Below are 16,455 nucleotides of genomic sequence, written 5' to 3' on the forward strand. Positions count from 1 at the left end.
CATCAACAAGAATAACATTCATCCCAAACTTACACTCATAGCGCAAATTCTCAAACTTGGGGCTGTTATCATTTTGGTCCAGTATTTGGATGGTTAGCTGACAGATGCCGATCAGTGGCTCCTCTGCCCAATCAGTAGCCGTTACTGTGATCGAATACTCTCTTTGCCGCTCCCTGTCGAAGCGCCGGGCTGTCACAATCACTCCTGTACATACAGAATAATGATCAAACATACGCACGGCAATACCACACAGTACTTCTGCACCCCGGTATTTCCACCAATCGACCCAAGATTTTGTAAACAAGTAAACAATTATGAATTTATTCGGAGAAAGTCGAGAATTTCTTTCAAGTGCGGTGACTTTGCTATTAAATCTTGAGATGAAGAAAACTGAGCACGAGCCTAAAAGAAAATGACTGACAGAATAACATGTTGCCTGCCCGTGCCAGGACTTCTGAACAGCTTCTCTATTTGCCTACCCCTTAATTATGTACACTCATTTTTTATAATCACACTGAGCTTCTCCCAAATTTAATCAAATGTTAATCAGTATACAGGTTTTGGCATTTGACTTAAATTCCTAAGAATAACAAGTCAACGTATAACAGTTGATATTGTATCAGTATGCATCCTCCTCACGTCTCCACGCCTCAGCTCAAAATTACCATTAGAGATGACAATTAACATTTAAATACAACACATTCTACCTACAGCAGACTCTCTGCTCTATGTCTAATTGAGACCTCTTTTACCCCAGACGAACTGAAACTGTTCTACCTGTGTCCGGATGGATTCTGAAGGCAGGCATTGCGCTGTCTCTGTGCATTAGGCCATATTTGACTTTTCCATTTGCCCCCTCATCTGCATCCACGGCATGCACTTGCAACACAAAAGTCCCCGTTGGCTGGTTCTCCAGCACCGAAGCCTGTTCACGATATTGCTGGCACTGAGATAGAGAGGGGAAGAGGAAACAAGGAAGGAGAGATAAATGCAAGAAAGTAGTCCTATATAAGGGATTGTATCATCAGAATACGATAATATTAATAAGAAAAAGGGGATCAAAGAAACTAAACTAATTAAGTAGAAGGTCACTACACACACCACACAGGGAGATTCTGCACATGAAACACAATATAGCAGTTATAGATACAGTAGACCACATCTTTGGAAATGAAAACACTTGAACTGATTTCTTTTGAAGAGCCAACAGCGAACAGCTTTGTCTTTGCAAAGAATTCAATCCATTCCCCCTAATGAACATATGCCCCAGATAAAGAGCAGCTCTCTGGAGTCGTTCTTTTTTGTAATCAGATATAAAAGCCAGCTACTCTTTCAACAGAATGACCATGAAAAAAGAAAAACAATAGACAAGGAGGAGCAAGAATGAAATGGAGAGAAGGAGATGGATCAAAGGACGTGAGCATGCAATTAAAAGAAGAATAATGCAAGAGTTCATGGGACGCGATGGCACAGACAGCATGGCCGGAGGCAGCTGTTCATAAAAATCACATAATATAAAGCATAAGGTCATGCTGGCCCAGGTGGTTCTGAGGCACAACTTGATATTCAAACAAATCAAGTTGCCAAGAGTTCAAACCCGCCCGGAAGACCCAGGAGCTCCAGCTCTGCATGAATATGTCTTCTGCCGAAGTTCAAGTCACTCCTAATTAAGGAGGAAGTTAATTAAACAGGTACAGTATATTGTGATGATTTTGCAATTTTTTCCTAAATTAATTGAAATCCCACTAGACTGCCTAAAGATAGAGTGGGTGTGCAGGCTAATCGGAACTCATGGGAAAACAGAGCAGAGAGAGACGGAGGCCAGGGAAATGAGAACAGAGCAAAATATAAGAGTGCTAGAGAGTGAGGCGAGAAGATGGAGGGAGGAAGGAAAGAGGAACAGCTGAAATGCAATGAGGGGATAAGACTGAGAAAAATACAACAATGGATTATAAAAGGTTCACGTTGACAGCAACAACAAAAGAAGGAATGCCTGAAAGGTCTGACATTTTGGGAAATACATTTACAGACTCTTTTGCTAATAGTTAGCTGAAAAGATCAATACAACTCTCCTTGCATGGCCTGCATGGTGAATATATAGCTTGAACCAGTAAGTAGTTAGCCTATAAAGACTTAAAACAGGTTGGAAGTGTCGCACTATCCAACGGTGCTGGAAAAGTCTTGAATAAGAAATAGGTAATACATTTGTTTTGAAGGCACTACTTTTCTTCTTTGTCCTTGGCTGTTTTACTTTCCTTCCCTCCTTTCTGATTTTCTCACCCATGACCAATTAGTTATACCTGCTCGTCGATACCCCGTCCTTCTTGTGTGTTTAATTTGTCTTTGCCATCAAGTCTTTGTCAGATCGTCTGCGTCCTTTGCCCACCTCTGAGCTCCTGAGCCTTTGTCCGTCATGCTGTCTACCCTGGTATCTGCCTGCTTTTGCACCTATAGTTGTGCTAAGCTTCCGTGTGTTTTTCCACTTCCATTTTTGTTTATCTTCTTGGATTTAACCATTTTTTTGTAGGGATTAAGTAAAAAACTAAATGTACTAAAAGTACCAGGGTTGTCTTCCTCACCTCCTCAAATATAGGTTTGTTGTTGTTGACATCATCAACCCCAACGATGACCCGGGCAGTCGAAGACAGAGGGTGTGGTCCGCCCGAGGCATTGTCATCTGTGGCCGTTACATTCAGGACGTACTCCAAACCTTGAAGCTTGGGCAGGGGAGTCGAGCGGAGACGGATCAATCCTGCAAAGAGCACAGACCACTTAAATTACTTCTTGTATAGTATATGGTCTACACTAACAGAGTACATACAACCATTCTATAGCTGTTAAGTAGGATGTTATTGCTGCTGAGGAAGTGGACGCATAGTAAGGGATGCGCTATCAATAAGAACACACTAGAAAATGCATACTGCATACTGTTGTTCTAGACGTTGGAAGCAAGATAGAGAGCTGTGAAAATTCAGCTCTCAAGTCCACAGAAAGGTAGAAATCTGATATACAGACTAAATCCAAAAACCAATTTCACAGTAGTGATTTTGTCACATTTCTAATCTAATAATTGCGTGCTTTCCTCTAAAGATGCCCATCCAGCTAAAGCACTTGAGCGAAAACATAAAGCAGTACAGTGAGTCTGGTCAGAAGTTAACGAGGCTCAGCAGATGCCTATTAGCTGTTCCTCTTGCCCCCTTTGTCTGCTTTCATGTAACAGTCAAGATAAAAGGTGGGATAAAAGGATGGAGCATCTGAGTCAACATCTTTCTCGTCAACAGAAATACAAAAACATCAGAGGTTGCAGAATGAGCAAGCAGCCTGTGATGTGGGGAAAACCTATTGAACTGAGAGCATGGGGAGTTTTTTTATTCTCTTGTTGTGTTTCTATTCATCCCCTTCAATGCTCTTGATTAAAGACAACACAGCATGCTGATACACACATATGGGAGCGCCTGACTTCCCTCTCTCCTGTATTACTTGTAATTTCACCTGCCCACAGAGCAGAGAAGGATCCAGGTTCTAATGACAATGCATAACATTGACATTGCTGCACCGCTACATTAAAATACGCAAACTGTGGGATGTGCGCAGTAATTGTCTCGCCTTAAATGTCAGCCTTGTTTACAAACGCAACACCAGCTCAACCAGCTATTCAGCTAGCAGCATTCGTTGCATATACAGTAAAAGGGAACCCATATAGTGATAGTGATTTCCCCGCACCCAAAGGATATCAGCCTTAGCATTTTCTTTCTCGGAGGATACACAGAAAGGGTGGAAAGAAATATAAAACGATGACACAAAAGAAAGAGGAGCTGGCGGAGCAGAGCTTGGAGATTGCGAACTATGATAGAGCAGTTGTTGTGAAATTGAATTGAAAGGGTTGGGTGACAAATGTCACAGAGATTGCCACTGGTTTCGGATCAAAGGGTAAATAAAAAAGATAAACTGTGCAGTCCTCAATGCTAGAAGGCTAAGAAACATGTGGAACATTCCTCTCTGTACCTGGAAAAAGCCAAACCAAGGACAGAAATGTCCTAAATAATGTTATAGATTTTATTTATGACCCTAATAATAGAAAGAGCAGCATGCGTATAGGAAATATAGCTTTTATTATCAGCTTTCAATATCTTTTCACACTGCCTTTGAAAATAGAGGCCGTTCCTTGAAAGCGCAATTTGACAGAAAGCCCATCGATTACAATGAGAGCTGAATAATATGACACCTGGTTGGAAAATTAAGAAATATCACCTTTCTGGCTGTCAATGACAAAATTTTCTTCCTCGTTGCCTGCTGTTACGGAGTAGAATATAGCATCGCCATCTGGATCTTTGGCCAGAACTGTTGCAACCAGGGTGTTGGGGCCTGCATCCTCAGAAACGAATGTTCGATATCTGCAAAGAGGAACTCAAGTTTAGAGAAAGTGAGAACACATACTTGGTGGAAGTCAATAATAGAAACCCACAAACAAAGAGACTAGAGATATGAATCATTTACACAGTCCAGGGCATCGAGAAGCTGATTAGACTTATGGTTGTGGCTTTTACTTGTCACTATGATTTAACCTGTCCTCTTAGCTGGCCAGACCAGAGACAAATGATAATGTCTACTGGGATTTTGAAGCCATTGAACAAATGGTGCTTCCACATACCCTGCCCACTGTGGGCCATTTGATCCACTGCCTTTTAAAATGTCAACAGTGATTTGCTTGCTCTGTGGTGCTGGGAAGCAAAATGCCCAGCAAGACACAGGAGACTGATATACCGCTGTGGTACAAAGCACAATGGGGAGGAGATTAACTCTGTGACTAAGAGGACGCACAGATGAAGAGAAGAAAAGAAAAAGGTGAGAAAGGAGCAGCTAGGTGACAAAAAAGAAGGCTGTCAGTGAAATGACAAGTAAAGTGATATGTGGGAGTGGGAGAAAAAAGAGAGGAAAAGAGGACGGCTGACAGAGAGGAGCAGGCTATAAGAGGGGGCGGTGTTCTCACAGAGTTCGAGTTGATTCGTCAGCAGAACTCATCCCCTGCGAGATTTTGTGCTGTATCCTCTTCTAATGCGTGTGTGTGTGTAAGTATGCGTGTACGTGGGGTGGGGCTGCGGTGTCTATGGTGAAAAGTCAGAGGTGATTGATGGTTTACAGAAGAACGCTGATGGGTGATTCATCTCCGCCAGCCTCGGCAATCTCCGTGGCAACATGAGTGACCTGTAATCTGTCACCCGGCTCAGAGGCCACCTCTCCGCAGCTCTGAGGGGATGAAACATATACACTCCCTTTGCTTTTCTTCCTGAAGCGTCTTCCTACATCTCACTGAACTGTGAAGTTGTGCTCAGACACGGTACGCCTGCCTGCCTGTCTGTCTGCTTCCCTGCATGTCTGGACATTTTGCATTTCCATGGAGTCTCTCGCTGTCTGTCCCTCACTTCAATCACATTTAGCCACTCTGTGGCTCATTCAGATGCAAACTGAGAGGAAAAAAACACTAGCCCGTCCACTCATCTGTCAGGCAAGTATCTCAATTAATCTGAATGTAAGAGTAATTTCTTAAATGTTAATGTGCACACTCTACCTCCACACGAGTCTCTGTTCTTTTTTGAGCACTACAGCCCAATTCTAATCTGCAGCCTACAGCCTCTCGGTGCACTTGCACATTTACATGGAGGCTCCGCCACATTAAGTGTCATTCCAACCCTACTAGCCTTAAGTGTGAGTGGGTTATGAATCCTTCCAACACTGAGACTGCATCAGTGCAGGCTTACTACCCACAGTGCTGAAAGGTGAAGAGCTTGTTTTGTTTCCTGCATGAAGGAAACTCCACACATATGATTGTTGTGGTTTAGGGTCTTTACCTTACAATTTAAAGTGCCTCGTTGTGATTTGGTGCTACATAAATAACACTGAACTGAACTGCATTCATACAATTGAGTTATATGTGATTATTTCAGTAGGACTGCATCTGTAATGAAGAAAAATGAAATGGCTTCCCTTAAAACAAAAAACCCACAAGTTGTTTTTTGTTTTTAAATCTTACAGTAAAACAATGTTGCTTCATTTGTTCCTTTTTGCTTTCAGCAACCAAATCTTAACTTTATTCTGCTGAATGTATCTGAAATATTCTGTTCAGCACTTTCCACCTTTTTTTAAGTGCTTTATAAATAAAGATTACTATTTTCCATTCTGGTTATAGAGGTCAAGAAGAAGTTGGAGAAAAGAATGAAGAAAAGTAGAATAATTTCAACAAATGCTGAATACTGTCTGTGCTTTAAATGATTGAATACAATTCAAATGGAGCACACACTTTTTTCAGTAGAAGATAGACATCATCTTAATAGACCTACTTGGCACATTCTCACAGAAAGCACTGTTACTATTAAATAATGGCGGGTCTTCCCAAAGCTTGCTGGTATATTCTACACTACCCCTTAATTAAGAGACTCTCTGCAGACACAAGTGTGACTCAACACAGAGTTTCACTCATCACTGAGTTGGAGGAAGTAGCAGTCGAATTCGAATTGGGCCCCTGCTCGCTTCCCTCACAGCATTTATCTACATCTCAGAGAGCCATAGTGTGAGGAAGCGCCTAACACATGCTACCTGGCAAAACGTCTGCATTTCTAACTATCTGTCTGCTGGAAAGAATATTTGCCTGACTGCCGACAGGCTTCTCTGTTTATCTGCATATCTGACTGGCTGTCTCCTGTCTACTCGCAGTGTATGTTTTGGCATTCTCTACTTGCTTGCCCTGCAACCGTGTTTCAGTGTGTTTTTCTTTTCAGTTTTATGTTTGTCTGCCTACATCTCCACCTTTCTGCCCACCTCATTGTTTGGCTGTGTGTCTAGCCAGTCACTGAGACTGACACCTGACAATGCAACAAGAGCAGGTAACAGAGGTCTGCAACAGTCTTGTGTGAAGGTCATTGAAACATGACTGACAGGACAAGCAGCTTACTTGTTCGATAGAATAAATGTAGCAGAGCCACAGTGACAGTTGCTGCCCACCCACTTATACAGCTTTGCCAAAAAGCCACTCTGGGACACACTGGATTGCATCCATATGTCAGTTTACTGCATACCTTTGGAAAAGGCCAAAAATAAAACCCAGAGAGTGTGAAGTGAATGCTCGAATTCACTACAATATTGGACCACAAACATTTTGAGCTATCCATCAGAACATGCTGTGAAACTAACAATGTCACACTTTATGATTAATGTGAGTAACAGACTGTTTTGATGCCAGATGGCTGTGATTAACACGCCAAATAAAACATATTGAGTTTGTCTTATGCTGGTGGATTCACTACAGCAGTTTGGAGACGAGTTGGCCACTATTCACAACAGGACTCCCAGCATCAAATATTATTGCAACGGATAGCCTCAAGGACGGCAGGTCTGTGATGTATGATGTAACAGCCCATATGTCTGTGATGCAACTACCTCGTCTGCTCAAAGAGTAAAGCTTTGATAAACTCAAATATGATCAGCTGGTGGATCAGAATTTAAGCAGTGGCAGCAATGGCAACATTATTTAAACTCTGCTTGAGTTTGATGTTAAAAAATGTTCAATTCTGCATAAAGAAAAATGCAACAACACAAAGACATCCATGCATTGGATATTTTTTATAGCCATTTATTGATTTTTTTTTTTTTCATTGCACTTTTGTATCTCAGCCTTAGTTTTTTGATGCAGCTGTTTTATGTTTTCAAACAATAGTTGCAAATTAAGATGATAAACCATTGATTTTGGTTTGTGATGGGGAAAAAAAGACTACTTACACAGCCTGGGAGAATTCGGGGGCTTCATCGTTGACATTCGCCATCCTCACACGGACGGTGGCAGTGCCAGAGTGAGGTTCGTCCCCACTGTCCACCGCCATCACCACAAACTCATACAGATGATTAGGCCTCTCATAGTCAAGCCGTCTCGCTGGGAAAACAGTCCCATGGGGTGAAATGCTGAAGTCCGGGCTCAGGGTGTAATAGGTGAGTTCAGCATTTAACCCTGAGTCACAGTCCGTGGCTAACACTGGCAGGGGGAAAGACATCACACGAGAGCCATCAATTACGAGTTAATCGAAAAGGGCTGATGAGATGTGATCAGCTCATGAATATGTTGACATCTGTGTAGATCATTATCTCTTTATGGCCTTGCTAAACATGCGATAAATCACGAGCTATGACAGCTACTATTACTTGAACAGAAACGGTGCCCTTCCAGAATGATTACTATCATTTGACAATACGAGCTTAAAGACAGCAAAAAGACAGAGTGGAATGCACAGTGTTTGTGTGTGGATTTGGAAATGATTTTATTCTGGGGTAATTATAGAGAAGAAACAAGTATAGATTGGTTTCCAATGTGTGGTGTGATTTTCTCTAAGAGTATAGCCACAAACACTGTGTGAGTTTCACTTAAAATCCCTGTTTCATGCACATCCCCTCAAGCTTATAACAATTGTCTACTGCATATTCTTTTGATGTGTGTATTTTCTGTGTGTCAAGTATCTGCACCAGCAAGCAGCCTGTGTGTGTCAGTGCCATCTGAACATCTTGTAATACATTTCCAGACAGGTAATTCACTACGCACCCTTTGCATTTAACTGTTACAGTGTGACTGACTCATTAAAAGGTAAAGACAAAGTGAAAGGGAAGTAAATCTCCTTTGAACCTTGCTGTTACTAGCTCAGTCTGCACAGTTTCTTTTATCTTCTTCAATCGAGTTTAGCTATAGTTTGGTCCATACGTCTTTGGACAGTGATACGTTTTTCTAAGTCGGTCTATGTACACCACCACAGTGCATTTTAAATCAAACAATCAAAATGTGATTTTATACACAGTCCTACTTTTTCAGAGGCTCAAAAGTAATTGGACAAACTAACATAACTATAAATAGATAAATTGTTTCAATACTTGGGTGGAAAATCCTTTGTAGTCAATTACTGCTTGAAGTCTAGAACCCAGTGGCATCACCAAATGCTCTGTTTCCTCCCTTGAGATGCTCTGCCAGGGATTTTCTGCAGCTGCCTTCAATTGCTGCATGTTTGTGGGTCTCTTTGGCCTCGATTTTGTCTTCAGCAACTGAAAATCATGCTCTATTGGGTTGAGATAAGATAAGCTATTTGGCCATTAAAGAATATCCCATTTCTCTGCCTTGAGAAACTCTTGGGTCGTTTTTGTGGTAGCTTTAGGTCATTATCCATTTGGAGTGTGAAGCACCATCCTATCAATTTTGCTCAGAGAACAGGGCTCTTTAAACTTTAGAATTAATTCTGCTAATTTTATGAGTAGTCACATCGTCAATAAACACCTGACCCGGTTCGACTGGCAGCAACATATTCCTCCACCATGCTTGACAGATGATGTGGTATGCTTTGGATTGAGAGCTGTTCTTTTTCTTCCCCATACTTTTCACTTCCCATCATTCTGGTACAAGATCGTTATGGTTTCTAAAGTTTTTTTCCCCCAGACTGTGCTACCTTAGATGTGTCCTAACAAAGTCTAATCTGGTGTAACCACTGGTTCCCACCATGTTGTAAACCCTCTGTATTTCCATTCATGAATTATTTATTCCCTGATTGTGGACTTTTGTGTTCTTGATTTGTTTGTATATTGTGAAGAAGACGCACTGTAATAGACATTTCATTCCATCACTTTGACATTTTAGTTACCTGTGCAGTTCACCAGTTTAAGTTACCTTGTTAATCTAAATTAGGGTGGTTTTACAGAATGATACAGTCCTATAACTGCACTGAATATCAGCTATAGTCCTGTTGCAGCATAAAGGTCTCCCTTTTATACTTCTGCTTTTCAACCCTTTAAGATGACACTTTGTCTCCATTTTCTTTTCATCTTTGATTCCTCTGCTGCCACCACACTGGTTATGTTATTTTTTTCTCGGTGCATCGGTTTGTATTGGTTGCCATTGTCTCCTGCTACTGGCTTTGCAGTGCCAACAGTCTTTACCGCTCCAGGCTGTTTATTCGAATGTTTTGAGATTAAATTTGTTCCATTTTTCTCAGTCAGAATGCACCAGAAACAATTGCCCAGCTTGAGATTCCCACTGTAGCCAGTGGGGTAAAGAAGTCCCAGAGGCACAGCAACATTTGACAATAACTAAAGAGAGAGCAATGTGAAAGGCCAAACAAATAGCCCCGAATAATGTTTTGTTTTGGGGTTTGTTTTTGCATATTATGTGGCGTGTTTAACATTTCAAGGGTTAACTTTGTGAGTTAAATATCACGCATGGTGAAAGAATCCCTTTCAGATAGTTCTGTATCTGTGGCTGTGGCTAAATACTGAATCTCATACATACAGAATCCCAAAACACTCAGATCTCATGAGTGCAGTTAAAAGAGTAATTTTAATCACCAGCGACAGTGGCAAAAGTGTGTGAGAGATACAGGGTCATGAATTATGAAGCAAACAACTGTATCTGATTAAAAACACACCACACTCTGTTTCTACACTTCCTTCAATAGGTTTCTTAATTAGTGTGTATTTTTACAAGTTAAGCAGTGATGACAGCAAAACATATTCTTTCAACCTCATAATTTAAAATTATAAGCTAGACCCATGCAGTAATAGATAAACTGCCATTATTCATACAAAACGTAATAAATCAAAATGTATGGTGGGGGTTTTTTTTAGCAGCTACACTGGTTCAGTATGTAACAGATTATGATGTAAATACAAAACACTGTCACTGGGAAACTCAAGGTCAAACGAGAAACTCTTCTGTTAAAATTCAGTTGCTGTTTTTTCCCTGGGAAAAAGTTACTTTTTATAAAGTTTCTTTCTTTAATTCAAAAAGAACCAGATGGATGTGACATATGGGGTCAGAGGATTCTCACCCTGCAGCAGGGATGTTGCCGTGGTTACAGTCTCGGGGACTCCATCCACACTATAGATGGACTGAAGAAACTCTGGGACACAATCATTCTCATCCGTTATCAACACCTGAACCTGATTAGTGCCGGCGTGATGGGATAAGAGAGGAGAGGAGAGGAGAGGAGAGGAGAGGAGAGGAGAAAAGAGGAGAGAGGAGAGGAGTCATACAATCAGTATATAAGAAGACAAAATTAAGCTTTTGTTATCAACTCTCAATTCTAGAAAACAACCATATGAAGGTTTCTGTACAGGAAGCTGACCCGAAAAGTTAATCTAAATTGCATTTTATAGCTCCCCAAGTTGCCAGTTCAACACATTCTTTATCTTCCACTCCATGATTTCCTTGAGTCAAAAATAGAAATGTTCTTAGCATGTGTGTGCCTCACTGTGCGCATTTGCGACAAAGGCCCTTAGTCGCCCCTCCACCCTACAAGCTCCCTGTCACCACTGTGTGTAAAGTGTGAAGTGACAGCTGAGTAATAGTCCTGAAATAGCTGGGATAGGTTTTCCCAGTTTCCATCTCTTATTCCACAACATGCAGCTGAGCAGAAGGAGGTTGTGCCCGCTAAATCTGCGGTACAGAGTAAGAGGCCGACATGATAATTGGGCAACAAAATCTTTTCAATTAATAATTGAAATCACACTGCAGTTGTAAATAATTTATCTAGAAATATTCATTTATGAAGGATATTTTCAGATTTTGATTTCTTGTGCCTAAGAGGGTGATATTTTGCAGCGTTCATCTCTAGATAACAATTGACAAAAAGCACTTAGTGTGAGACACGAAGGCGAAGAGTGAAACCGCAGAACAAAACTTCACTTGGGTCACCAGTCTACTTGTTAACATTTAAAAACCATTCAGGCGTGCCACTGCTGTAGACAGTTGCAAACTATGCTGCTCCTCTTTCGTGGTTATTGCCAAGCAGTGTGATGTCAACAGGTCACTGTCGTTAACCGTTATGAGCTATTTAGATGAAAACCTGCCTGCCTCGGAGCGTTGTGGCAGTCCAGTGGGAGAGCGTGACAGACAAAATCATCCAAACAGCAGAACATATTTTGTTATTTCATTTAATTCTCCAAAGTAATAGTAAATGCCTGAGTCGCAGTCACAAACATCACAGTGGACCTCAGCTTTGGCCTCAGATTACAACAGAGCTTGAACTCTTACATGACTCCTATTTGGTGCCCGTATCTCTGTCTAATTAAACTAACCTCTGTTGCAGCGCTGAGGCTGCCTGGCTCTTCACTGGCTCGCACCATCAGAAGGTAGCGTCGCTGGTCATTCTCATAATCCAGTGTCCTGGTCAGGCTGATCTCCCCCGTCTCCTGCTGAATGCTAAAAAGGCTACTGGGATTGATCAGCAGACTATAGCTGATTTTCTGCTTCTGGAAGGAGATGGCAAACACCACCAGGAAGCTGTAGAACAAAGAGAAAGCGATTAAAAGAAATGGAAAAAAGAGTCTTTATTGTTTGATTTTAGCTGCAGCCTTGTTGAATTAGGATCGAAATCCTCTTCTCCTACATCAGCACTGTGCTGTAATGAAATCAATTATTGTATGGCCCATTGGCTATGTGCTATAAACACAGTCAATCAGTGATCGTCAGTTCTGTGTAATAATATGATACTATTATGTAGATATCAGTGTTTGTTTTGACAGTGAAGAGAGTTTGCATTCCCTAATAGTGTGTGATGATAATAAGTCAGTTCATGCTTGAGTGCACTGCTGTGAACAAATGAATATTTATTAACAAATTCTTAACAAGTTATGCTTGAGATCTGACACCTTTTGTGTGTTTTTATGCATGTCTGCATTCATTATTGTAGGACTTATGTTTGCAGAGCAGAGCTATACATACTGGAATTTCAGTGATTTACATTATTATGCTAAAGTCTGCATGTGTAACTGTCCTCATGTGAGTCACTCCGTGAGACAGCACATCGTCTCATGCCTGCATTCATCTTAGTCTTTGTTAATTTACAGAAATTAAGTGTATTAAAAATATGTCTTCTATATTGTTGCATTTTTAATGTTGTGCTTGCAGTATTGGGCAATTAAACATACCGAGGCAGCAATGAAGAATCTGACACAAAGTGTTTGCTGATAACCAGATGGGAACAGATGAAGATCTAAAAAGGCCTGGCATATGTGTTTAACAATAAATGATTTGTAAAGATATAATAATTTCAGCTTTACAGAATGAATATAACACAGAAGAAGAAGAAAAGCATTTTTCATGATATTTTGCTCCTAATACGCAGCTGGAACGTATCCCTGAGTATGTTTATAAGAGGATGCAAACACAGGCAGTACTCACGGCTGTCCCTCAGGTGTGTTTTCTGGTATTGAGATGGCATAGCTTGTATTGGTGAATTGCGGCGCTCTAGCTCCCGCCACCACAGAGAGCATGGCAGGGGCACTGCGGCTCCCCATGCCGTCAAGGGCCACCACGCTTAACAAGTACTCCCTCTCCCTCTGAAGTACCAGCCCTGTGGTCACCACCTGGCCTGTCTTCTTGTCAACAGCAAAGCAGCCATCACCGCCTACAGGGAAATACAATGACATTATTTTCCACAACTGGATCCAAACCAATGCACGGGCGATCGCCTGAATGCAAACACAGAAATGTTTCCTGAATAGCCTTTTAAAAGGGATTTCTGTCTTACTGTGTTTGTGGAATTTATACAATCTGTTCAGCTCTAATAGAATTAATAAATATGATTTATGTATAAACACATTTAATTTTATTCATTCTGTGCAATTCCTTAATCATAATAGTCAACAACTGTTGTCACGTTTAATCATTTTTGGACTTTTTACTTATATTAAAATCATTTGATAGTTTATTCACTGTCAACAAGAACTTCAATTATTTTTTAACTCTTATTTGTTTTTAGGCAGTCTGATAGATATTTAACAGCAACTGCATTTTTCATTTCATAGACACTTTGGACCAAAGTAATGAACTAATGACAGGAAATTGAAGGTAGTGTAAAAGAATTCAGATCATAAACAGTTTAAACTCTTAAAAATTACATCTTAGTTACTATAAAGCATGTTAGTATATACCTTAATGTATATTTGCTCTTCACATTTAGATGTCAGAATCACAGCATACTGAGAAGGGAACCAAGCACAGATCCTTTAGGGACCCCAGATGCCATGAAGTAATGATTGCATTCCCTCTCTTATTATTTTGAAAGAACACCGTGTAAAACTAAAGAGCAGCTCTGTGCTCAAAATGACGCTAAGCTTGAATAGAGGGGCCAGGAATATTTGGTGGCTCATCAAAAACCTCATATATATAAAGTCAAAGTACCGGTTCTGCTCGGTGAGAATTGATGACTGGTTCAGGTCAGGTCTCACTGATATGACTTCCATTACTGACGGCAGTGCAGTGTCAGTTGAAATTTCAGCCTTGGTCCTCAGTAGTTTGCTTGTTCTCAAGGCTTATACTGACAAAGAAGCCTTTCCAAGCGCTACATTTTAAATTGTAAATAGCGATTTTTCATATTCAAAAATATTCATATTAAAAAATAGCCAGAAAATCTTTTCTGTGGAATTTAGAAACTAAATTACAGCTGACTTTTTATTTATTGACCTTACACCTTACCTTACAGTTTTAAATTATTTAACCCTTGTATGGTGTTCGGGTCTGTGAGAACCGTTTCCAGTTTTTTTCAAAAGAAAAATTAAAGAATTAATTATTTTTTCAACCTGAAATTCATTGGCTTTGGCTTATTTTCTGTGAAGAACATAAATCCGAACTAATTTTCAATGACCGCATACTGTACCTCCCCCCACGCATTTACATTACATACAAGGTGTTCGGGTCCACTGGACCCAGGTCTAATAAAAGTGTTGAAAGTGCAGGTCCTGTGTTCCCACACTCTGTCTTCCTCCTTTCTGGTGCTGCTGATAGTGTTTTCTTCCCCTCCTGCTCCCGCACAAAGTTGCAACATTGTTGAAAATTCAACTACCAACACGTCTGCTCTTACATTCCCACACATTTTACCCTCTTTCCTGAGGGATCCAAATTTTATGTTCTCATACCCTGTCCCACCTGCAAATTAGGGGCATAATACTATAAATAAGACTTTGCCAGTGTGGTTCTTTATCACAACTGATCAAGATGACAAAAGATTATCTGCTGCGAGGGCCATCCAATTGATTTTGGAAGAGAGAGAGGCTTCGGAGGATGATGTTGACAAAGAGGTTTCAGAATATTTCACATTTCTGAAAATTCAGAGTCTGACAGTGACTTTGAAGAAGAGGATGAGGTTGAGCACCATTTAGTAACAAAACGAAGACGAGCACCCCATCTGCAGCCAGCTCCAGGACCAGAACAAGCCCACCAGACAGCAAGTGAAGAAATATGGATGTCAATAACTGGTGAAATTGAATGGTCTTCTTGCCCAAGAAATGAGCCACCCTGCAGAGCTGTTACTGTGATAAGCCAGGGCCAACACGGCTGACAGTTACTCATGTGCAGGACATCAAGTCTTCATTTGAGCTCTTCATCCCAGATTCCATCCAGAAAATTATTCTGGATTGCAGTAATCTAGAAGGAAGGTGTGTTTTTGGAGAGAGGTGGAAGGAGATGGACCAAATTCATATAAGAACCCCAAAGGCCAACTTTGGGGTTCTTATCCTTGCAGGAGTTTTCAGGTCCAAAGGGGAATCCACAGAATCCCTGTGGGATGCTGTACTATCTGGATGACCATCGTGTAATTAAATAAATTATGATTAAATTCTTGTATAAAAAGAAAATCTTAGAGCAGTAGAGGTTCACTAATCTGCAAAACAACTGGAACAACTTCAGAATAATGTTTGTCAGCACAATCTCGTGAAGGCTTTGAATATCTCATCATCTAGCTCGTCTACAGTAAATAAGATCATCACAAAATTCCAAAATTCTGGATAAACCCATGTTTGCAAGCTGAAAATCAGTCCTCAGGATCTTCAAGCTCGCAGCCAGCACTGCATGTGCTCGAGGAAGAGTCCAGAAATCACTATTTGTGGACACAGTGTGCCATTCCAAAGTGCGTCCACAAATACAAGATAAAGCTCTATCATACAGTCTTCTTCAGTTCAGAACGGATAAATCCTCTTGGATGATATAAGAAACGTCTTCACAAATCAAAAAGAAGTTCAGCCACCTTCCTTTAAAGCACTTGAGATGATACGCAGCGGTAAACACGGCTCTGTTCCAACGTAACTGAGACATGCGGCTGCCATCAAAGCCAAAATGGCTTTATTTTTTTTATTAAAATGGTACATTATCTACATTTAAACATTTTAATTTATCCTGTTTAATACTGTAAATAAACCAAGGGGTTATGAAATGTTTAAATGATTGCATTCTGTTTAAATTTACATTTTATGTAGTGTCCCCACTTTATGCCTTGGGGATTGCAGTAATTAATAAGTTTTATAATATTCAGGCTGTTGACAAATGTTATAAAATGCCAAATCCAACACTGTGTTCTTAATTCTCTCAATAATGTGACTTAATAATATGAACCAAGCCAACTTGTAAATATTGGAGACAAAGATTTTTAAAATCACACA

At 40.5% G+C, this 16,455-nt stretch overlaps 1 protein-coding gene across 1 annotated transcript in view; it reads right to left on the reverse strand.

Moving 5' to 3' along the window:
* LOC102289919 (neural-cadherin) overlaps nt 1-16,455 on the reverse strand; it is a 107,844-nt gene that overhangs the window by 44,010 nt on the left and 47,379 nt on the right. The window contains exons 3-10 of the mRNA XM_005930317.3: nt 13,202-13,427; nt 12,097-12,301; nt 10,848-10,959; nt 7,774-8,023; nt 4,252-4,394; nt 2,580-2,752; nt 778-946; nt 34-204 (exon numbers count right to left, since the gene is read on the reverse strand). Of these exons, the coding sequence (XP_005930379.1) occupies nt 34-204; nt 778-946; nt 2,580-2,752; nt 4,252-4,394; nt 7,774-8,023; nt 10,848-10,959; nt 12,097-12,301; nt 13,202-13,427 (1,449 nt within the window). The remainder of the gene's footprint in view (nt 1-33; nt 205-777; nt 947-2,579; nt 2,753-4,251; nt 4,395-7,773; nt 8,024-10,847; nt 10,960-12,096; nt 12,302-13,201; nt 13,428-16,455) is intronic.

Source organism: Haplochromis burtoni, unplaced genomic scaffold, assembly GCF_018398535.1.
Source record: "Haplochromis burtoni strain Fernald_Lab_line unplaced genomic scaffold, NCSU_Asbu1 Contig_127, whole genome shotgun sequence".
Lineage (NCBI taxonomy): Eukaryota > Metazoa > Chordata > Actinopteri > Cichliformes > Cichlidae > Haplochromis > Haplochromis burtoni.